The 24,189-nt window shown below is 36.6% G+C and overlaps 3 protein-coding genes across 5 annotated transcripts in view; 2 read left to right on the forward strand and 1 right to left on the reverse strand.

Moving 5' to 3' along the window:
- Positions 1-19,613, forward strand: part of LOC135698883 (solute carrier family 35 member F5-like) — a 96,618-nt gene extending 77,005 nt beyond the window's left edge. Inside the window, exon 9 of the mRNA XM_065219030.1 lies at positions 19,601-19,613. The gene's annotated coding sequence lies outside the window, so the exon portion shown is untranslated. The remainder of the gene's footprint in view (positions 1-19,600) is intronic.
- The window catches only part of LOC135698986 (transcription factor Maf-like), a 197,038-nt gene that overhangs the window by 153,569 nt on the left and 19,280 nt on the right, over positions 1-24,189 (reverse strand). The window lies entirely within an intron of this gene.
- LOC135698944 (keratin, type I cytoskeletal 9-like) lies at positions 15,499-19,779 on the forward strand. Its single transcript, XM_065219093.1, has 3 exons — positions 15,499-15,597; positions 18,805-19,459; positions 19,522-19,779. Exons 1-3 carry the CDS (start codon positions 15,589-15,591, stop codon positions 19,620-19,622), a joined length of 765 nt encoding a protein of 254 aa, XP_065075165.1. The 5' UTR covers positions 15,499-15,588; the 3' UTR covers positions 19,623-19,779.

The following is a 24,189-nucleotide window of genomic DNA, read 5'->3' on the forward strand; positions in this document are numbered from 1 at the left end:
TGTCCATATTCAGAACCACAAGCCCCCAACGACCACACAAAATGCTCTCCAGAGTTGTAATCTTAAAACCAAACTTGGAAGCAGGGGTGCAAGTGATTTTGATTGATTCCCTCAATCAACTTTATCTTTGAAAAAAATTACTACAAATTTGGTACGCCTACAATTCAAAAACGGAAAGAGTTGAGATAATAGATAGTTGATCAATTTAAAAAACTAAATGCTCTTCACATTTATTCCGTCCATTAGCGGTCCTACGTCAAGCTTCCGTTCGTGCCCCTAGACAATCGCGTGATTCACACAGAGTGGAACAACTGTTGCCCAATGAGATGACTATCTATAAGGCACTGATTAGACCGGTGGGTGGTCCTCTACGGCCACGAGACCTGGAATATGCTCGTGGATGACCATTGTTGCTTTCGAACGGATGATGTTGCAACCATCTACTGAGGAGTGCAGATAAAGGGTGATACGGTCAAAATTTGGTCAAGGGAAAACGCGTGTAAATCGGTGAAATCGTTTATTTAAAAATCAAATTAAATTTCTTTTTCAAGTTCAATTAGTATAAAATTCAGGAAAAATATTCAGTTAGGCTTCCGCTTTTCCAAATCCGAATTGCCGGGCCTTACGCTTGACCCCTGCCATCAGATTTTGTACAGCCACCTTGTCCACCTTCTTCGCCGCAGAAAGCCAGTTTGCCTTGAACTGCTGCTCGCCCTTAGCAGTTTTTTTGGTCTTCTTTAGGTTCCGCTTGACAATAGCCCAGTATTTCTCAATTGGGCGGAGCTCTGGCGTGTTGGGAGGGTTCTTGTCCTTGGGAACCACCTGCACGTTGTTGGCGGCGTACCACTCCATGGCCTTTTTACCGTAATGGCAAGATGCCAAATCCGGCCAAAACAGTACGGAACAACCGTGTTTCTTCAGGAAAGGCAGCAGACGTTTATTCAAACACTCTTTCACGTAAATTTCTTGGTTGACAGTCCCGGAAGCTATGAAAATGCTGCTTTTCAAGCCACAGGTACAGATGGCTTGCCAAACCAGATATTTCTTTGCGAACTTTGACAGTTTCGTGTGCTTGAAAACATCTGCTACCTTTCCCCTTCCTTTTGCCGTATAAAACTCCTGTCCCGGAAGCTGCTTGTAGTCGGCTTTGACGTGGGTTTCGTCGTCCATTACCACGCAGTCAAACTTCGTCAGCATCGTCGTGTACAGCCTCCGGGATCGCGCTTTGGTCGTCGTATTTTGTTTATCATCGCGATTTGGAGTCACTACCTTCTTGTAAGTCGATAGTCCGGCTCGTTTTTTGGCTCGATGCACGGTTGTAGACGATACACCCAGCTTATTTGCGGCATCTCGGAGAGAGAGGTTAGGGTTTACCGGCAACTCTCTTTGTCGTCTCAGCGGCTTCCGGTTTTCGATTTCCCCCCGATCCAGACTTCCTGGCTGTCGACAAACGTTCCCCAAACACTTTAATTACATTTGTAACGGTTGATTTGGCAACTTTTAGCGATTTTGCCAACTTTGCGTGCGAGTAGCTCGGATTTTCGCGATGCGCGAGCAAAATTTTGATACGCTGCTCTTCTTGCTTGGACGGCATTTTGACAACTGAAGAGTGAATTCCAAAATCAAAATAGGAGCAACATTCTACACACACACACCTTCAAAATGAGGGGTGTTCAGGTTTTTTAAATGCAAAATTGAAAGAAATACGTCAAGTTGATATTGACCAAATTTTGACCGTATCACCCTTTAGAAGACGGAACGTGGAACCACGAATTGCATCAGCTGCTTGCAGACCAACACCAACACTGCAGAAATTGGTGACGTGTGGCCATGAATCGAGTAGAGTGAAGACGACTTCTTTGAACAGCAGGCCTTAACCTGATTGGTAAAATTTTACTTTCATGGAGATTAATCATCGAGACGAAATCTTCAATGAACAATAAATTAACAAACCGATTGCATTCTCCAAAAACATCATCCTACTATAATTACATTATCAAGGCGCAAATAATAAAGCGTACGAAAATAACATTCTCAAGGACTGTGCATAGACTTAAATTACTTTTTCACGGTATGTTATGCTGCAATATTTGAAGATATCCCAGGTAACGGATCTACTTTGTGAAATATGATTGAATTTAGAAAAAAAACCTTTCCGAATAAAAAAAAAAACAGTGAAAAGGGGGAATGTACTGCAATATGTATTCATTTCATTTTGGCTTAACCATTTAGGTATTTTATAAAGCCATTAGCCGGGGCCTCAGATAGCCTACTCCCTACAAAGTTGACCATCAAAATTTTAGCAACATGAAAATTAATTTTGCTTTCAACATCAAATTGAAATCACAATTTGATTAAAGTTTACAATTAGTATAAAATATTACTATTATTTTGGTGTACTTTTCAAATACGATTGGAAAATTTTACGATTTTTGCTCTCACTCACTTTTTTTATTTTTTATTTCTCCATTAATGGTAATTATCGAGATTTTTAGCTCTTTGGCTTCCAGTATTATTATTATTTTAACCGTTAAAACCGAGGGGGACGACTCTAATTCCGATGCAGAAAAGATTGTGTTTTGCTGTGGCTAGCTGCGCGCACGCTGAGTAGATAGAAAGAAGATTGATGACGATTCTGAAGATTTCCTGCAAAAAGATGATGCGCGATGCAAGTAGATGCGACAAATGAAAGAAGATTTTTCGAAGATTGATTTGCTAGTGTGAGATTTGTTGAGCATCTAAACTTGAGATTCAGATGTGTCGCTTCCCTCGGTTAAAACGAACAGTACGAGAGCAACTTTCCCAACTTTCCTCAGATATGGGATAAGATTTTGATTGCACAAGGAATTGCACATGCACACTAGCGCTGCGTAGTGAGAGAGTTCTGAACTAATATGGCCACCATCCAAAAGGACTTGATCACCTGCCCAACTTTGCTGAAAACAGCAACTTTCTATATGGCCAGGCTCTCGAGATACAGTTTATATAGGAATTGCACATGCACACTAGCGCTGCGTAGTGAGAGAGTTCTGAACTAATATGGCCACCATCCGAAAGGACTTGGTCACTTGAACAACTTTGCTCAAGACGGTAACTTTCTATATGGTCAGGATCACGAAATATTCTATGTTGGAAATATGATCCATATATTATAGCGCCCGTCATAAGTAAAATAAAAGTGAAGCGCCTCTAGCGGCGTAGTTCCCAATTTAACCTGAATCCAATGGCACAGGCTTGTTGGTCTAACCTAGTACAGCAACTTTGTCGAAGACAGTATAGCTTTATGTATTGAAACAAATGAGATAATCCACTACAGCCCCCATTAGTGAAAATCCCATAAGCTGTGGGTATCCTTATTCGCGGATAGCCCGGCAATAAGGATCCGGCAATAAGAGATACCGGCAATAAGGAATCCGGCAATAAGGATTCCTGACTGTATTTGCAATTTTGATTTGAACTGCATTTTCTTGAGTTTAATTCCGACAAGCATACATCTGAAGCACAGACAAACAGACATAACATTCGCAAGTTGTTCATCGAACAAGCATTTAACGGTAAAAAGTATCGTAGTTGGTAGTACCGCCACCTGTGGTGTGCAAAGTCAATGGCAGCCCTACTTTTGCTCAATAAAACAGACGAAAATATCCTTAATGAGTAAAAAAAATCTCCTTAATATAGATCGGGTTGCTCCTTAAATGATTGATCAAAATACGTTAAAAATCTTAAAATGCTCAGTAAATATTTAAAGTACGCTGCCTAAAATAGAGAAAACTGTACTTTAAGCATTTGAAAATGCTTCTTAGTATGCACCGCTTTCCACCATTTTGAAGTGTAATTGTACCATATATCATCGGTAAAGCTGCTGTAGAAAGGTTAATAAGTACCATGAAATCAGCTGAAATGTTCAGTAAAAATGCACAAATGCACACAATGATTTACTGAACATTTCAGCTGATCAAAAATGTTGGTTAACTATGTGAAATATCTATTTTCTATCAATCAGGTTCCACTTGTCTTGGTGTACCTTAATCGAGAGATTAAAAAATGTGTGAGAATTTTTATTAATTTTCCAAATAACTCGGAAACAGTAGGTTGTGGAACATTGACATCTTTTAAATCATTGATTTAAGTTAAACAACTTTGCCGACAACGTCAACTTTCCAAAATGTCAGAGTTAAAAGTATGGTTTTGAAACCATCTATACGGGTGAGTTACCAATAGATAATCCTATTATATTGCGATGCTTAGCTCAAGACACTAACTTTTGGAAATGCTTGGATTCGGAGCTATTAATTTTGTTCGGCTAGAATTCAATCCAGACATTTTGTGATCTGAAGCAGTAACAGCATTTTGTTTATTGTTTTACAAGTAGCTGGTGATAATTTCAATCTGCTTTTGTAAACAAATATTCAAAATTAAATTATGCAAAACGCTTGGCTCCACCCACGCAAACTAGAAGCACTATAATCTGAAGAGTCAAAAAGGCAGTTTTGGCCATGAAGAACGTTTAAAAAAAAAATCAGACTATAAAAAAAAATAACAATGGATTTGCGAATTCGTCTGGAATCGCTCTTTATCAAAAAATCAAAGGGTTTTCACAAAATTTACACTGATTTAATAAGCTAGTCAGCTGAGTAAAATCAAGCTATCAAATGCTCATTATAACTAAAATGCTATTTTCGGAATTATGAAACTATGAGATATTATAGTTAGAAGAAGAGGTAGAGGTATGACACAATGCCAATTTTGATTTCAGGGACACAATTAAGCTGTAATGAGCAATCGCGACGAGTAAAAATTCAGCGATCATACTGAGTTAATTCATCACCCTAGTTTTTTGTTTTGTTTAGTAGAGATGTATTTCTATATCTATGTTAAAAACTGATCAGTTTGCGCTCGGATTACGGTGAGACAGTATTCTTCTCAAGCTGATTGTATGGTATTCTACAAATTATCATCACACCGCAGCTGAAAATGTCAGCACACTTGTCAAATTATGTTCGCGTGAAAATCATTGTCTACAGATTCAGCAATAACCATCGCTGGCATTTAGTCTCAACTTGTGCCGTTGATCAAATAAAACCTGAATGTTAAACACAAACAACAAAACATCAGCTCCACTCACGGCCGTCCTTAAACTACCAAAGCAAATTGTATGCTTGCAACGAACACTTCAATTAGGATGTTCCACCGGCTAATTAAATCAATGTTATTAATGACAAAACTATTCCAACCGCAAATTGGTTCATCTCCGGCGGCCAAATACAAAAACTGCTATCCGAGATGGATTGCCGACTGTTTTGTGGGCTCACCTTTGTAGTTAATATTTCCCGCAATTTATCATTCTCCACACTACTCGCCGTCCAGTCATCCTAGAAAAGTCTTAAAGTGATTGAAATTATGAGGGTGCTGTTTAAGGCTACCAGCTAGCCAGCCAGCCTGCAAGCGATCGAGCGCAGACAAACACATGTAGGCACAAGACATGGATCATCTTGAAAAATTGTGAACCGCTCAGAAGTAACCCCCTCTGGGGATATTTATTTAGGTACTTGTAGTTTAGTGTTGCTACGAACTGCATTCAAATGGTAATCATGAGTCGTTCCGGCTCCGGTTGTACGGTTTCAGAATCCGGTCAAAGTGTACTCGTCAAATAATTAAGCTCATAAGCTTCTCACACTATAAGAACAACTGCGTTTGCTTTGACGCGATGTAGGGATGCTTAAATAGTAGAAGATCCAAAAAATGGCGCTAATTCTCTTCCTTGATTTGTTTTCCGTCGATCTTGCTTTCCGTGCTGAGCACCAAAGCTCCCACACCTGGACTCTACCTATCCACCCATCAACTCATGAACCGGGGATGAACGGTTTTACTTCCCTTCGTGATCAGAAATTTTATGCCTCAGAACTCACGGCGGCGCCGACTGGGATTGTAAACAGGCTTACCACTACACCACCGGCGCCGCTGAAATGGCTCTAATGTTCGATCGAAATATTCAGGTTTGTTCTTCAATTTTTCGTCATCTGAACAATACAAATAGAAATTTTGGGTTGCTAGTGAAAATTTTCAAAAAATGCTTATTTCAAAATTTATCTAGGGGTCCAATATTAGGGACACTTGGGCCGACATTAGGGACACTTGGGCCAACATCAGGGACATTAACCCTAGGTAGTGTATGAGAAAACACATGTTTCATCCTTTGTCTGTATTCTGGAGTCAAGTTGACAACCGGCCGCTAAAATGAATTTTTAAAAGCATCTTTCTAAACAATTTACATATTCTGATATCTGGGATTGAATTTTCTGATAAAAAAATAAAATAAATTAAATTACCGTCACAACTTCAGAGATTGAGGAAAGTTGGATGAGGATCGGTATTTTTTTTAGCCTGATGGGATGAATCTGCATGTGCAGTTTAAGTAATTTTAATAAAACGCTACTTGTTTGACTACCAAAACTTTTGATGCACATTCTAAAAAGTAACAACTGCTTGAACTTTTTTGGAGGGATAATAAAATCACGATTAGCACTTTAATATGACCGTTACTGTATGAGCGACTCCTATTAAAAAAACTGTGATCTAATAATTTCATATTAACAAAAACTTAGACGAGTTAAGAGACAATACTGTGCTTTGCTTTGATTTTTAGACTATCGTGAAAATATTTGATCGTTGATAACATTTCAAGCTGAACATTGCATTAGGTTCTAAGTTACATTGACATATTCTCTTCGTGTACTATCTCTTTGTATCCCCACGGCCATGTGCAGACATTTCCAGGTAATTTTCTCACACAGATCGATAAAAGAAGCTTTTATCTAGCATCTAATACGACAAACACAGCAACAAACGGTTATGTGCTCAAGTTATTAACGAAAGAGAAAGTCGACGAAGAGAATCGATCAATGTTACTTAGGACCTAATGCAATGTTCAGTTTGATTTGTTCACACGTCAATCACAAAGGAGCAGTATGTAAACAAACTGATTATTCTATATACCACCCCGAAGTACGTACCCACTACTGAGAATTTTGCACGAAAATCACATTTCTGTTTCAGCTAATGTAAGGTTGGATTTATTACATCCTCTGCATATGTTTCATAAAATGGCAATGGAAGTTTTTGCAATGAACTGCAGTGTACAAGCAATTTTTTCCAGAATATATATTATTTTATAAAACCTTCACGAGATTATTTTCAAGAAGCAATGCATTTGAGGAAACAAACATTGTTCGAAAAATAAACTGACATAAGGTTACCGCATTACAGATTCTGTTTATGTCACGAAACATTGCAAATTCTGTATACGTTTCATGTAACTCTGTAATATAATCTTACATTCCCCGGTTGGGTGTAGCAACGATTTCAATATTTTTCGATGCTCAATCTGTTGGCAAATATGCTTGCTGTCCTCTCCCGGCTTTGAAAAATAATGCTGGACCTTCTTCAGCTTTTACTAGTACAAAAACAAACTGATGCTGTCTCTTAGTAGATACAATTTCCCTTAAATAATTAAATTTTGATGGCACATATTTAAAGAAAAAGAGATTATCTATTACTTATATAATAAACAATATATCAAATAAATGGACGCATTGGTAACGTACCCAACATAAAAAAAGCTTTTAAAAGAATTAAAAATAATGAAGATCATATATTCAACCTCTGGTTCTCAAAACTGTTATGAAGAATAATAAATCTTAGTCGGAAGCTGCTAATGACGAAAAGACATGTTTGTTTTGGCAGCGAATTGCCCTCCGGTGAAATTAACGACAGTTAAAAAAAACATTTGACGGAACGACCCTCGTCAAAATGCCCTACAGTGAAATGACGAGCTTCCTTTCTTAAAGTCAATTTACAGTCAACTTTTGCGACCTAAAATTAAATCAATCCGAGTAGGAAATTAACCAGCAGACTAGAACGGTATAGAAAATATTAGTTCAACACCATAAATGTAACAAGGAAATGCTGCGCCCAATTCATGACCAATGAGGCAGTAAACCAAACGTTGTTTATAAACAATTTAAAGCCACTGAATCCGATAAGGCGAGCGACGGCTCAAGGAGTCAAGGTAAATAAAACATCAAGTTACGCAACAGTGCGTCACCGTATTGCATCATAAGTGTCACTCCAAATGCCTCTCCGTAGATGTTACCGGAAACATTTTAGATCACTCAACTTACATGAACATTAACATATTAACCCTTCAGTTAGCTGAATAATCAAAAATCCAAGGTCGTAAATCGAGCGATGAGAATTGGAAAGTCGATATTTAACCTTCTTGATACATGATCACAATTTATTCTTGACACCTGTTGGTGGGATTCAAAAAATCGATTTTTTTTATTGCATTTTCGGCATCTTTATACCTTCTATTTGGGGCCTCCCTTAGCTCAGTCGGTAAAGGCGCAGCTACAAATCAAGACCATGCTGGAGGTGGCTGGGTTCGATTTCCGGTTCGGTCTAAGAACTTTTCGGGTTGTAAAATTTCTTGACTTCCCTGGGCATAGAGTACCTATATGATTGTACTTGCTACACAATTATACTAATGTAAAAATGGTACAGGCATCGAAAGCTCCCATGAGGCATTCCACGAAGATTCGAAAATCGATCCTGACCGATCATTTCCAATTACGCTGAAACTTTGCACAGTTGTTCCTTTTTAGTAAAGGTGCCATTTTGTGCTCTCAGTTTTTCATATTGAATTACGACTACTTTTTGAAAAGGGCCTGTGTAAAAATAGTACTAATGAGTTTAAAAATATATATTGCCGAAACGCTATGTTCAATTGATTTGGGGTCTAGAGCAAAGTTGTAGATATTATTTTGGCAATTGAGTAAAAAATATACACTGTAAAAAATTTCGTTTGTATCAATGAAAAAAATTATATTTATTATTAGAAAAGTTAATTTCTCAAAAAGTACATTTTTGAAAATTCGTTTCAAGCCTCATTGAAGCTCATAATGTTTGCTACTAACTGGCAAAGTTTGGTGATGGTAAACTCAAAAACAAAAAAGTTATGGTTTTTTGAATATTTCACGATTTTTACATTTAATTAAAATATTTTTTTTTTAACCGTGCATTTTAATTTTGCACAACTTTTCCGAAGACACCATAGTAATCAAGCAAGCTGTTTTTGCAATGTATTAACATGTTTATTTTATAAGCGCTTTTCTACACAGGCCCTATCGGAAAAGTAATTGGGGTTGTAATAGTTGTAATAGCGAATCCCGACTACTTTTTTATTTTAAAATCTCAACTTAAATCCACAAAATACATTTATCTGCTCTTTTTTACTTTTCTTTTATTCGAAAACCTTATGGACAAATGATACATAATTTATTTTCATTGTAATACACTTACTTTCTATTTTTATTTACATCACTTCTTAAATACTTCGAATATTTTGGCATCATTATCATTACAGTTTGAGTATCGTTTGGCTTTAATTTTATTTTCTGATACAGGAATGAAAGAATGAAACTTTTGAGTTCCTTGAATTATTTTTGCATTATTATATTGCTCGTTGAGGTGTGAAGCCATACATTCGTATTCCTCTGTTGTGGCAAAACTAAATGATAATTTTGTTAATTCTTCTTCTTTTCGATTATTTGTCCAATTATAAAGCTCTCTTACATTTTTTATTGGATGTTCACGTTCTTTGGCCAAACTTGCTCTAGTATCCATACGTTTTATTGTACCTCCAATAGCGTCACAAGGACCTTTCCCATGTGATGTTGCAAAGAAATGCCATTCGGCTTCAATTCCATACTTTGATTTAAATTTACAAAGGCTAGCAAAATTTTTCCGGTTCTTGTACTGTAACGCGGCTCCATCGAACATAAAATTAATCTTGTTGATATTTTTACTTTGGTTAATGCGTAAAAAACTTATCATTTTAGAAATAAATAAGTTAACAGCCACTGAGTCATGCCTTAACTCTTCAGAAATTATAATAAAACTTAAATGTTTAACTTGCATATTTTCTCTAAAATATATAACAAATGGATGAATGGTAGCTTGTTGGACATTCCAGTGATGAGACTGAACTTCATCCTGTAACACAAAGCTGTAGTTTTCGGAAAAATCACAAGTAACTAAAAATTCACCATCTTGCAAATAATTTCGTGTAGTTTTCAAAAAATTAGATGCTGTGTTTTTATGAAATCATGTGGTATCAAACTTGTCAATTTCAAGCAGAAAAATGAAACAAACTCGTCTGCAGGCTTTACAATAGTTTCTAAATCACATCTATCCGTGGTAACCCACTGTTCAAATGAAAGCTGATCAATGCATTTTTCCTCTAATTGTTTTAATAAAATGTTTTCTAATGCGGAAGAGTCTTTCACAAAGTAGGCTGTCAGTAAACGTTTTTACATCATTTAAATGGTTAAGTTTTTTCAAACTGTGTAAAATTAGATTGATGTTTTCATGCGTTGTGCACACGCAAACATTGTGGGTTCCAGAGCTGGTTAAAAGTTTACATTGCTTAGGGCGGAGTTTTGCAAATGAAGAGAATCCAATTTTTACATTGCAGTGAATTTCATTGAATCGTTGATAAGCTTCTCTCAAAGTCATCATTAGTAATCTTTTTTGAATGGCTTGTCGTTTTCCTTCTTTCTGCACAGACACATAATCTTTTTGACGGGCAATGCCTGGCTTATATCATCATCTTCAAAAAAAATTATGACTGCCTATTTTGTTTCATCACTTAAGGCTGTGCCATATTTTGCGGTTTTTGACGAATGACCTTCCTTTATCAACTTAGCCTCTGTTGCAATATATATACTAGCATTAAATTGATCCATTACTTTTTGTGTTGACCATGAATAAGGCAATAACGATAAAATTAATAATTTTTCACTTCTTGCAGTGGATGCATTGGAAAACTTTTCCTTCATGTTTTCTAAAACTTCTTTGAGTTCATTCACTTCGTCAGCCTCAGGCTCGAAGTTGAAAAGATTCTTTCTAATACCTTCGTTGATTTCACGGTGCTTCTTTTCGGGGTAGTGGATGTAGTTGAGTTTTCCCACGTCTATCGGTGATACCTGGATTCCTGCAATGCCTCGGTTGAATATCTCGATGTTGACTGGTTGAGTAAATTCTTGGTACGATTAAACTGAAGTAACTGATGTCATTGATGGTACAGTTGTAAGGCTTTCACAGCTCGGTACGACAGGTACTATCACTGTAATTGGCATCTTTGAGCTTCCGGCAACATGCTGTTCCTCGTTTGAGATGAAAAGAGCTTGTTTATCAACACGAAGACGACAGGACGTGCAAATGCGAAAACCAGTATTCAATCCTGATGCTTCAAAATATCCAATCGATTTTAATTTCTGGATGGTAATATTCGAAATATTCCTCAGCTCTTTCGAGCACTTGACTTCCTCGAACGGCCGAATGCACCTGATAAAACATGCTCGTTCACTCATGCTGCTTCCTGTATTAAAAAATTAAAAATAATAATCTTTAAAAATGATTTCATTGATATACAACTGAAGGTTATGCTTACCTTTTAACCAAATGGTGTAACACTTATTTCCTATGATAACTTTTTAAGATGTATGCGGTAAAAAGCAATATTTGTGATCAACTGCTTGTTTTCACCATTCAAACTCATTTAAGTATCAGATCGATAGGTATAATTTCTACATTAGGTACAGACAGATGTTTTTGGTGTTCACTACTACAGTGTTGAGTATTTGACTTATTACCGTTAAGATCACTGATACAACTATGCAAATTGAAGACAATGAATAAAAAAGAAAATTAATCGCTAGTTTGAGCATCATTTCACTTTTATTTAGTTCTAGCTCAATATTCATCAAATGAATTTTTTAGTTTTGTTAGTAACGATACCTTTTCATGGTATCAGATGTAATGAATCCTAACTTTTCAATAGGGCCTGTGTAGAAAAACACTAATGAAATAAGCATATCTATATTGCAAAAACGGCTTGCTTGATTGCATTGGTGTCTTCGAGAAAGTTGTGCAAAATAAAAAAGCAATGACTGAAAAAATATACACGGTTGAAAAACATGTGTTTTTAATGTAAATGTAAAAATCGTGAAATTTTCAAAAAATCATAACTTTTTTGTTTTTGAGTTTACTATCACCAAACTTTGCCAGTTTGTAGCAAATATTGTGAGCTTTAATGAGGCTTAAAACAAAAATTTTCAAAAACTTACTTTTTGAGAAATTAATTTTTTTAATAAGAAATATATTTTTTTTTCATTGAAACAAACAAATTTTTTTACAGTGTGTATTTTTAACATTATTGCCAAAATAATATCTACAACTTTGCTCAAGACACCAAATTAATCGAACAAAGCGTCTCATTAGTACTATTTTTACACAGGCCCTGTTAGAAAAGTAGTCGTGATTCAATTTGAAGAACTGATAACACAAATTGGCATCTTTACTAAAAAAGAACAACTGTGCAAATTTTCATCAAAATCGGAGCCGACAAATTAAAAAAAAATTAAAAAATTCGTCAATCTGTAGAGAATCGCTCAACTGTGGAATCTAGAACACTAAGTTGAGAGCGCGCAATAAGCTAATATACGATAAGAAATAAGCTTGACAAGCACAATAAGAAGAATACCTTCTAGAACGTTGTTGTGTATGGAATAGAAGAATGAATGAGTCGCTCTTAGTCTTGTGTTAAACGCATTTAAATATAACTCATCGTTTCATCGTCTTGAAACCACATTTTCTTGACTTGTGAGATAAGGATCTTGGAGACTATTCGCTCAATTTTGCTGATTATGCTGTCAGCGATGTAAAATAATTATCTAAAATCTAACATAGAATTTTTAAAATCTTGCAATTTCTCGATTTTTACAACGAAAAATCGGTCATTTTTTTTCAACGCCGCCATTTTGATAATTTTGAAAATTTAGAAAAAAAATCCTTTGTTAGATTTAGATATTTGAATGAAGAACACAAACCACTAAAGATTTATTTTAAGCAACAAAAACATCGCCTGTATCTGTTTGGTTGCAGGGCTGCCAACAGCTTAATAATTAATATTTTGGGCTGAAAATTATCGAAATAAAGCAGAAATCTTGCGTCACTTTTCAAATAGATCAATGTAACCAATGTAAACAAATCGAGTTAAGCGATACAAACTATTGCTCTTCTTTCATTGTATGTGATACAAAAACATCCATCCAAATTTACTTTCATTTATTTAAGATAATCATAGGTAAAAAATTTTCCAATGTACAGTTTGAAATGATGGGTACATGTTTGTTACTTCGGTCATTCGGACTGCCCAACATGATTGGTGCTCATTTTCTAAAGGCGGGGCCAATCTAAAGTTAGGTACTCTACTATGACATCTGTGAAAGGGAATCTAGTATCAAATCGTCCAATGTAACACTCATTGATTATGTCATTAAGAAAAAAATTCCAATATAACATGCCCGATGTACAACTCGACTTGTCAAAACGTTGTAGGTGGTTTTTTCTATGTTGTAGCATGAAATTCAAAACAAAATTGTGCCATTACAGCCGAAATGTCACAGAATGGTATAAGCAGAAAAATGTCGATTTTGTTGAGAAAAGTATCAATCCACCAAATTGTCCAGATTTTTGTCCCATTGAAAAATTTTGGGCAATTATCAAGCGCAAATTGAAGAAATGTGGCAAAACAATCAAAATATCATCTGATTTGGAGAATTGGTGAAAGAATGGTAGATGAGTTTGACAGTACTAATGTGCACGACATGATGAGAGGTATTCCGCAAAGAGTTCGAAAATTCATCCGAAAAGCTGACGAATAATTTTTGTTGTATTTTTCCCCTAAAGCTAAACAAAAATCCTACAAAATGGTACTTTTAACGTTTTTGTACTTTATTTCACCTTGGAGAAATGACCTATTTTGTGCGGCCAAATTCTTAATGGAACAGACTTTTACCAACTATAGTTAATTAAACGTGAGAAGATTTTACGCGATAGCTAAAATTCATACCTAATATCTCGATTGCTTTTTCGAAAATCGACTATCAAATGCATTGATTTCAAAAGCTGATACGCCCTTTAAAAAAGTAATCGAGATTTTTTGTGTGTAGAGCTGCAAATAAGGCGTAACAGATTTCGTAAATGATGACTTCTCTCGATGATTTCTAGAAAGTCAACGCTTTCTCACGCATATCAACATCACCGTCGGGTAGGGGAAGACTTCAGCACCCGATGCTTGGTTTGCGTGGACGTGCCTTGAATTCCTAGAAATCATCGAGAGCAGTTATTGTTTACAAAAGCTGTTACGCCCTAATTCAAGCTGAATCTAGTGTTTATATACCGGTTTGTTTTTTTCCTTATAGGGTTAACTACCCTATTTCCGGCCTATTAAGCACAACCCGCACTTACTCTTTCTTAATCTAGCGCAGTTTAGCACCAAACAGAATGTTATTATCACTGATGGATTCCTAATTTATTTACCTTTCCGTACGTACCGTAAGATTTGAAAAAGAGAAACCAATCGTTGAGATATTTTCAAAAGTCTAACACTGCTTTTTGACGCCAAACTCGGCCTACGGATTCTAAACTCGGCCTAACGTATTGAAACGCCAAAGAATTCACTTCGGCCTATCGGATGAAGATAAAAATTGATTCGGTCGGAGCGCTTCTTTTGATTTTGGGAATAATGGGTGCAAACCTTCATACCAAGCGTTCTCATTGACTTCGTTCGGTAGCTTATTAACTAAAGTATCGTACCAAACGCATAATTGACTTGATAACTCTAACATCATGGATTTATTTGAAGTTTTCTGCTCGATAGGACCGAAATGGGCGATTAGGCTGAAGTAGTTCTCTACCCTCTGCTGTTTCTGTTACTTTTCTACGATTCCTGTTTTGTAAATTTTCAGCCAGAGACGAACGAACCAATGAATAAAAGTCTCTTAATATGAGGATTTTTTTTCTTACACCAGCACTGTTGGTTTATGATTCTGTAATTGACCACCCCTAAGCACAAGGAACCCAACAACTATCCGCCTTCTCAAGCAGTTGCCTCTTAACAAATGGAACTGCCCATGCTCAGCTCATCATCGCAGATCCGGGCCGTTGAAGCTTTTTTTTTGTTAATATTTAAATTTGTAGCTGGCACTATCGTTGCTGCTGCTTACTGCAGCAGTTGATGATGATAAAATCATTGCAGAACGTAAACTTCTATGTATGGGGAGGAAAGAAAAACCAGCCTGACTATCGGCGGGCGGCGCTCACGCTTTTGAATTACGGCGGGACGGAGGAGCGGGAGGGCGCACCATTTGGCGCGCACTTGAATCGTTGAGATCGGCGCGAGAAGCATCCTCCTCGTTTCACTCTCGGTTTTGTTTGGGATATACTACCTAGAAAGCTTGGGGTGGTGCTCACGAGCTGCGGTACAGGGGTAGCTAATAACAACAACAACGACGACGTCGGCGAAGGGGTTGCGTTTTTCCTCTCGTTTCAATATAAAAGCACCGACTGTTCTTAGCTGCCGGTACAGTTAAGCTCGATTAACCGGGCAAAACACATCTTTTCAATTGTTTTGTGGTGTTTCTGTGAGTAGGATACCAGGATCAAAGGATTCAAACTAGAACGATGCTGAAGGTGTGTGAAAAAGGATAATATGTGTTGTTAACAAATAGAATATAAAAGTGTGTGGTGACGCATTGGATTATTGGAAAGACCAATTTTTACAAAAATGAATTGCAGAAATGCAGAATGCAGAATGCATAAGATCGCAAAAGATTGAAACATTTTATTCAATAAATCGTAAATATCGTAAATGAAATTCTACAGCCCTTAAAACAATATGTAATACAACAAGACTATCAAACAGAAGAATTTACCATGTTGAGAATACCTGATCTTTTTTTTATTAAAGAAACTTTCAGCCGTCGGCTGGTTCATCTCATCTGTTGAGAAGTGTTCTAAATAACTACTACAAATTCACCTACGGTTTTTTTTCTGGTGGTAGAAAGTGCATAAAATTACGTTGGTATTTCATAGTTTAAAAATTCTGTGTATTACTGACGACAGAATTGTTGAAAAACGAGTAAAATTTCCTCTGCTGTCGAGCTTATGATTCAATTGATGATTTAATTGTGTAGTTTTGCAAAAAATACCAGATTTAATAAGTAAATTGGTTTTTCTCGAAATTCTAGACTAGCTCAATATTTTGCTCATTAAAAAAGTTCAATTGGTAGGCAATTTATTTTCAGATTGCGAGAATGATGTGTTAATTTAGTTGAAAGGTTTGCTGTACACGAGTTCTTCTTAAACTATTGGAGTTTTTAGCGACAAAATATGCTAATTTGAGGATTTATTGAGTGTTTGACTCAAAAACACAAAAGGCATATTCTACGTGCCGTGTCAACGATTATGGCCTATATTTTTTTACAGTTTTTTTTGCATTTTCAGTGTCAAAAATGAAATTAACCTCTAAATATAATTGCAAATTTGGAAAATGCGTTTAATTTCATAAAAAAAATATCAAGAGTTTCTGATTTGAGTAGCTCAAATCATTTTGGTGAGTAGTTGTAGTTCTAGTACAGTGGCAAACATTCTCTTGAATATACAAAATCATACATGAAATATGTTGAATTCAGAATGATGACGGAATTTGATCTTGCTGTTGAATGGAGCCGCATGCAGGGCAAGATAAAATAACATCCAAATGATCCATAAGATCCCGACCGATGAAAATCCCTAAAAAGGTGTAAATGATCCATAAAGAATATCAATATGGTCCATGTAAATGTGTCAAATTTAACAACAAATTTATAAAAATGTAGCGCTCAAGTTCTAAAGAATAAGCATTGATATTTTATGAATTACCCAATGATCCATGAAACGTTAAAAAATGAACCTTAAACTTAGGAAATTGATCCATACGGTACATTTTTATAATTGTGATGCTAAATTTTACATAAATATGAATCATATTAATATTTTGTATGGATAATTCACACTTTCTTAGGGATTGTCACCGGGTATTTATGAATCTTTGTGTTTTCAATTTTATATGGATCCTTCTATGAATTCTACAAGAGCAAACTTAGAGTTGCTTAGTAGAGTAGTTGTAGTTGAGTAGTGAAAAACGACATAACGTCCTGCAACATAACCGCTCCCTAAACCGTTTTGAACCACTCAAATTAGAAACTCTCGATCAATTCTTTTAGGATATTGATCGAACGTTCCAAATTTGCGAGAATATTTAGGGGATATTTTTAATTTGTTTTCGGTTACGATACAAAATCTGCCAAATAATCATGTAAACACGTCGATGGATATGGGTAGAGTGTGTCAAAAACATGGTATTGAATGATATTCCAAACTTTACTACATTCATTAATTCAGTGAGCATTTGTTCGAATATATAACCCTGTTTATTCAATTTATAATCATATACACAACTTTGATCAATATTGTATGGAGGAATTAAAAAAAAACATCATTTCCATATGCTTCTACAAACTTGCTTCATCAATGGTGGTAAGCTCCAACCGATATTATCCCCGGATTTAATCCCGATCACGAATATCGGGCTGCTTTACCTAATACCAAGGATGATCAATACGATAAGCAACATTTGGCAGATCCTTCAATCAGGGCCTGGATTAAAATTTATTCCGAGTTCGAGTTTTCCACCACAAGTGTCGTTCGACACTTGTTCGACAAGCAGTTATTATTTTACTTGCGACGGAAAATCAAAGAGAAATTCCTCTCTGGCATTACTGGTCTCCCGTTGTCCCTAATGTCGCCTATGGCGTCGGATTGGTAATGGTGCCACTTTAATTGAGAGCTATTTATTATTCCAACCAATGCATGCATTTGCATATTGTGTGGCAAGCTCAATGGTACTCTTTTCACTCGGCAATCAGCTAATAGCCCCTTTGACTGTTTGTGAAAGATTGCTGAGCTCAATTAAAAAATGATAGAACTCATTTGAAGAGTTCCAGTGAGGTTTATTTGAATCAACCCAACAGACACCCTTCAAACTAACTTAGGAAGATCACAAAAGTATCAGGGGATATGTCGTTTTCGTTTTTGCACCGAATATCAAAATATTTAGGGTTTTGATCACGTGTACGATTGTTTCCAAACAAATGATTATGAACACCAACACAGCCAGTTAATGAAATCTAAATGATAGATTTTCCTCCATAATTTTCCTTCCCAAATAACATGTTGCACATCAGAGATGCGCAAAATATATCAAAACGGCAACGCCTACTGTGCTGCATTTAAGGGGCAAGATGATTCAGAAACCTCAGGCCTGTTCATACCAAAGATTTAAACGCGATGCTTCAGACGTAGGAGAAAGGAAATGGAGGAAGGAACCCTAGTTCTATCTTCTCATGTATTTTATTGAAAAGCGGGTCTCTAATAAATGTGCAGGAATAGTTCGCGGAAATTTACAACGCCTCGCGAACTTTTCCATTTGTGACCTTCGTAAAATCTTTTTTTTTCAACACTGAACAAGAAGAGGTGAGAGCTAGATTTCAGTAGAGATAAATAGAACGAGAATAAATTGTAAATTTAAGTATTGTGTGTGGCAGTATAATTTTTCAAACTGGCATTATACCATCTGATCCCTGTTTATGACCGTACTACTATGCCCATTGATTTAACACACGGCGGCTCTTTATCCAGGATTCACTCCTCAAGCCACTGCCATAAAATACTATCTATGGTACCCCCTGACGATAATATTTAGGTAAAGAAGCACCGAAGCCGTCCTTTCCCCTAACCCTGTTTTTGTTTCTGATCATAAATTTTCAACACATAAATCTTTTAACGAATTCATTACAGTTCACGGTTCTTGTCAGTTGCCTGGTGGTGACAGCCCTTTGCTCCGACGATCTCCAAGGTGCTGAAAGCGGTTGGGGTGGATGGAGCTCTGGCGGCCAAGGTGGAGGTAGCTATGGTGGTGGCTACGGAGGCGGTCAAGGAGGCGGCTACGGAGGTGGCCATGGAGGTGGTAGTGCTGTGATCATTTCATCCGGCAAGGGTTGGCCATCATCCGGTGGTTGGACCCAGGGCATTTCAAGTGGATCAGGATGGAACAAAGGAGGCTCCGGCTGGAATACGGGAGGTTCCGGATTGAATAAGGGAGGTTCCGGATGGAACAAAGGAGGATCTGGTTGGAGCCAAGGAGGCTCGGGAGGCCTTGGAGGCGGATGGTCAAATGGTGGAGGCTACGCTAAGTCGTACAGCCATGTTAACACTGTGAGCAAGGGATGGCCGTCGGCTGGGTCTTCCGGATGGTCGTCCGGTGCATCTGCCTGGCCGTCAAGTGGTGGTTCAGGGTGGTCTGGAAATACTGGTGGATGGAGCAATGGGGGAAGCTCTGGCTGGCCAAGCTCTTCGGGATGGAGCTCGGGTGGAAGCCAGGGATGGTCTGGAGCCGGAAAGGTATTGAGCTCGGGTGGAGGATATGGCAGTGGAAAGGGATGGTCATCAGGAGGTTAGTCATCATCTTCGACATTGTTTTCTGTTCAGAACATTCAACTCATATTATTGTTATAGGTTATGGCGGTGGAAACGGATGGTCGACTGGTGGAAGCGTTGGAGGTCACTCTGGAGGATGGAGTAACGGTGGATCCAGTGGTGGGTGGAAGAGCTGGTAATTGGTGACTACCTTGAATATATTATAATGACTTGTGTTCAGAAAATTGCAGCTTTTTCACGAATAGTCATCAAACAACATTTGTATAAACTCATGTAAAGTGCAACGTTTACGAGGACGTTTGTATATTTGTAAATAAATGAACATAAAATTGCAAATGCATATCTAAATTTAGTCCTTATTTAGCAATTCTCGAGAAAATAATTTTAATCCTTTCTAAAAAACATCCTTTACATTCACAATTATATAACTACAATTAATGACTCTTAAAGAATGTACACAGTTTGAAAATGTAGTGTGAATTTCTGTAAAATATGAGGTACATGAATGGAACGTCATTAAGGTCCATGCCTATAAATCTCCATAAGGATGTATAGAAGCTTTTTGGTTTGTGAGCTGTCAAGTCTTATCCATTGGTTCACTCGGGTGAGAAAGGTCGTAATTTTTCGCCTAGTAAATTTCGACGAGATTTCCTGAGACATACAATCTCTGATAAGACCTTCCTTCGGAAGGGAAGTAAAGCCGTTGATCCTCGGTCCATGAGTTGATAGGTCGATAGATAGGGTCCAGGTGTGACTGCTGCCTCCTTGGCATCGGTAGCATTGGTGCTCAGCATGGAAAACAAGAGCAACGGAAAACAAATCAAGAGAAAAAAGACGAAAACGATACCGCTGATCGAAAGCAGCGACCGGTTCCAAAGCTAGCTGTCGTTGTGCCTTTGTTGACGCCATAAAATAGGAACTATTAAAAAATATTATAATAGTTCTTACTGGAAATAAATTCCTTTTACGAGTGAGAGTAAGTGATATGCAACTTTAAGTTTTTGCTCCTGCGATGATGGTGGGAACTGCTTAGTGTTGTGCTCTTGCACTTGTCTTAAGCTCGGCGCTACCTGGCGTTGCAAGCTCGCTGATCGTATCTCCACTTACGTTACAGCTCCGACAGTATTTGTGTAATTGTCCTGCTGACAAAATTAGAGATACCCTCAGCTCGACACATTTTATCCACCTTAAGGGGAAGTTTACCTCTCCGAAGAAAAAAATAGTTACGTTGCGATTTTTATAAAAATATTGAAAAAAAAAATATCAAAAATCTAAAAAAAAATTACATTTTTATCTAATTTTCTGAACAAAATTCATGTACAAACACGTCTTTTGGTAAAAAAATCACAAAACGTAAAAAAAACTAAAAAATTACAAAACGTCGACTTTTTGGTTTTGCTGAGAGTCCAATTTTTTTTTTGATGATGAAGTAAGAAAAATGTGTTTACATGTAATTCTTGTCAAAAATCTATGAAATCAATTGGTTTTCTTGGATTTTTGATTTTTTTTTTCCCAATACTTTTTGAAAAATAAAAACGTGGCGAAAATATTTTTTTTTATTTTTGGGGCGATAAACTTCTCCTTAAGGGCAGCCACAATAAAAAATACCATGACCAAACGATAACCCAAATCATAGAACTATGGTTTAGATGATACCCAGAACACGTTATTATGTAAAATAAACATACACATATTTTTAGGGAGGCATGATCGGATAAATGATCACCTTTTGGAGCTTCTAGCTTCTAAAAGGGCACTAGCAGGTCATCCGAAAGATCTCGAACAACTGTTAAAGTGGTAAATTCATGAAGATTGTCCTAGAGCCTGCGATTTTTTCGAAAGCTGGTTTTTCCGAAATAGATGTCTCCTAAGCATGACTTCGGACTTGTTCCTAAAACAGGGATTACCTTCCGGAAGATCCAGAACAATCGTGATCAATTCATAAAAATGGTCCTACACCCAACCGGTGGATGTAAGATTCGCTTACAATTATGTGGGATTCATCATCAGAGGATGTAAGTGGAGACCGCATGAACCGAGGATGCGATATACCTAGCTGCGGTCCAATGCAAGAAAATTGGAGACCGAAAAATGTGGAGTGTATTAGTGAGTGAAATTAATTATGTCAAAAAAAAATAGGAAGAAGGTTGCCGACTGGACTCGAACAATGAACGTTGCGATTATCAGACCTGTGCTTTCTCCACTGCTCTCTCCATGCTCCTGAATATGGATAGCCTAAAAGCAAACAACAAGCGCTCATTTCCTCTCACACTTGACTTCGTATGCTTTTTCTGATGGAGAGATTCGAGGCAAGTGTGTGCGTCGTTCTACCATGTTATACATAAAAATCAAGGCAAATGCTTGCTTGTGTAGGTGAAAGCACAGACAGAACACGAAATCAGAAAGGCAAAAAACCATGGTCAACTTTTAACATTCGCTGCGATGTTCATGAACAGAGGATGATAGGAAATGGAACTAACATTCATTGTAATAAATTTTTGGTTTGCGTGTAGAGCTTAGCGGTTTTTTCTAAAGCAATATTTGAAGACTCATTTCAATTAATTCGGACTTGTGACAGGCAAATGTACCCTGGGAACCATGGGGTAACCTTTCAGATGATCCGAAAAAACCGACATATAGGCTACAGGGTGACTTTTCTCTGCATTTTTTCAAAAGCATTTCTAGAAGTCTTATTAGAATTAATTCGAACTTGTGACCGTAGCATGGACCTTTTTTGTAAGTGCTTTCAAAAGTCTCCTTTGAATGAGTTTATATTTGCGCCTGGGATTTGGGCCCGGGACAACAGGGTTATTTTCCATAAGTTCCGAATCATCCGTAAGAGTGGTTAATTTATGAAAAAGGTCCTAGAACTTCGCGCTTCTTTTGAAATGCACTTATAGAAGCCTTAATAAAACGTATTCGGACTTGTGACTATAATATGCATGACCTTTCGAGATATCTAGATATAAAGCCACACACTGGAGAAATCCAGTAGGGCACCAGTTGTTGCTACATGCTATCCAGAACAACCGTAAAAGTGACCAGTTCATGAAACTGGTCCTGGTGGCTTGTTTTTCTTGAAAGCTCTTATGAAAGACACAATAGAATTAATTCTTACTTGTGACCGGAATATGGACGGGGGTTGACATTCCGTGTTATACACGGATAGAAAAATGTTTGCATTAAACCAAAAGAAAACTTTAGTTGTATTTAAACAAACAATTCCGGTTGAAATTATATTGCATTTTGTTGTTTCAATTTTCCTTAGTCATATAAATTCAAAACAGGATTCTTTTTGTTTTAATAAGTCACTTTTCAACTGCAACTATTGTAAAAATAACAATATTCCCTTATTAAGCCAACAATAGTTAATTTTAATTTAGCATTTATTTGCTGTGTCCATTCCCCGGGCCATGAATGCAAAAATAACTACCAACCATTCCCTCGTTTTCACCCGGACAAAAATGTAAACAATAACAAAATTTCCGAAAATCTTGAGACTTGAAGTAAGTAAGTATGCTGCAGTTCGAGCAGTGATTTCAGATTTGGACGTAATTGCATTTGAAAAAAAAAACACGTCAATCACCGATTTCTCGCGAATAAAAGCTCAATCTCGAAAAAAAAATAACACTTTGAAGTAGAGGAATGATTCATCTATCAATTGGTATAGTTTTTTTTTTTTTTTGTGGGATCGAGCTTTTATTCAAGAGAAATCAGTAACACTAGTTTACAGCATTTTTGAACTCGGTAAGGTGATGATCATTTCCAATGCAAAATCCTACGCTGAATTCAATGCCGTGGTCAGAAAAAATTAAAGTAGATCCATTTTTGAGGTATACAAAAATTTTGATTTTTTGAATTTTGGACAAAAGTACGATTACTAAAATGTCAATATCTTTGGAACTAGTGCACCCATTTTTCAATATTTTTTTATGAAAATAAAGCTAAATAAATTTGCTATCGTTCACTAGAATATTATGTCTTAATTAAAAATTTAATTTTGAAGTCATTTAAAAATTTACAGCATTTTTTTAATTTTTCCTGCGAATTTTCCATAAAAATCTTGTTTTAATCAACATTTTTAATGGGATAAAAAGATTCAAAAAATCATTCCATAATTTATTCCATTTAATTTATATAAGTCCATTCAAAACCGGAGAAAATGAGTCTTTAATGGATGAAATCGGTTGGAAATTGTCGGAGTTATGAGCATTTTTGTAAAACACTTAAAAATGTTGCTGAAATACAACAGCTTTAGAGTTCCTTTTCTAGGTGTCGTTGTAAGCATCCAAATCGCATGTAAAGTTTTCATGGGAGATTCTTTTCTCTACATATTAATTTGATTAAGGCATATAAGGATTTAAAACCGAGTTGATACAAAAGAAATTTATTTAGGTTTTATTAAAAATGATTGAGAATCGAATGACTTTGTCTTAGATGTTTTGAACTTGTTTCTCGAATCAGAAACCAACAATAGTCACCCATCATTGCTTCATCCCAAAACCCTTGGTAACGACGTTCCATCATCTTCATTTGTTGGTGAAAACGTTCGCCGTGCTCATCACTCTCGTCACCAAGATTTTCCGGGAAAAAATCCATGTGAGAATGTAGGAAATGTATCTTCAAAGACATATTCACACCTGTGTTCAGTGAAATAAAAGGATTTGAAATTAATTATATGTAACAAACACAATATTTTTGATTTATACCTATTTTCTCATAATTTTTGAGCAATTCATCGACGGC

Source organism: Ochlerotatus camptorhynchus, unplaced genomic scaffold, assembly GCF_037179485.1.
Source record: "Ochlerotatus camptorhynchus isolate MF236.1 unplaced genomic scaffold, CSIRO-AGI_Acam_v1.1 ptg000008l, whole genome shotgun sequence".
In the NCBI taxonomy this organism is placed as follows: domain Eukaryota; kingdom Metazoa; phylum Arthropoda; class Insecta; order Diptera; family Culicidae; genus Ochlerotatus; species Ochlerotatus camptorhynchus.

Excerpts from the sequence above, each read along its gene's own strand:
- LOC135698944 (XM_065219093.1), top strand. Across the intron at positions 19,460-19,521 it reads AAAGGGATGGTCATCAGGAG|GTTATGGCGGTGGAAACGGA; the intron begins GTTAGTCATCAT and ends TTATTGTTATAG.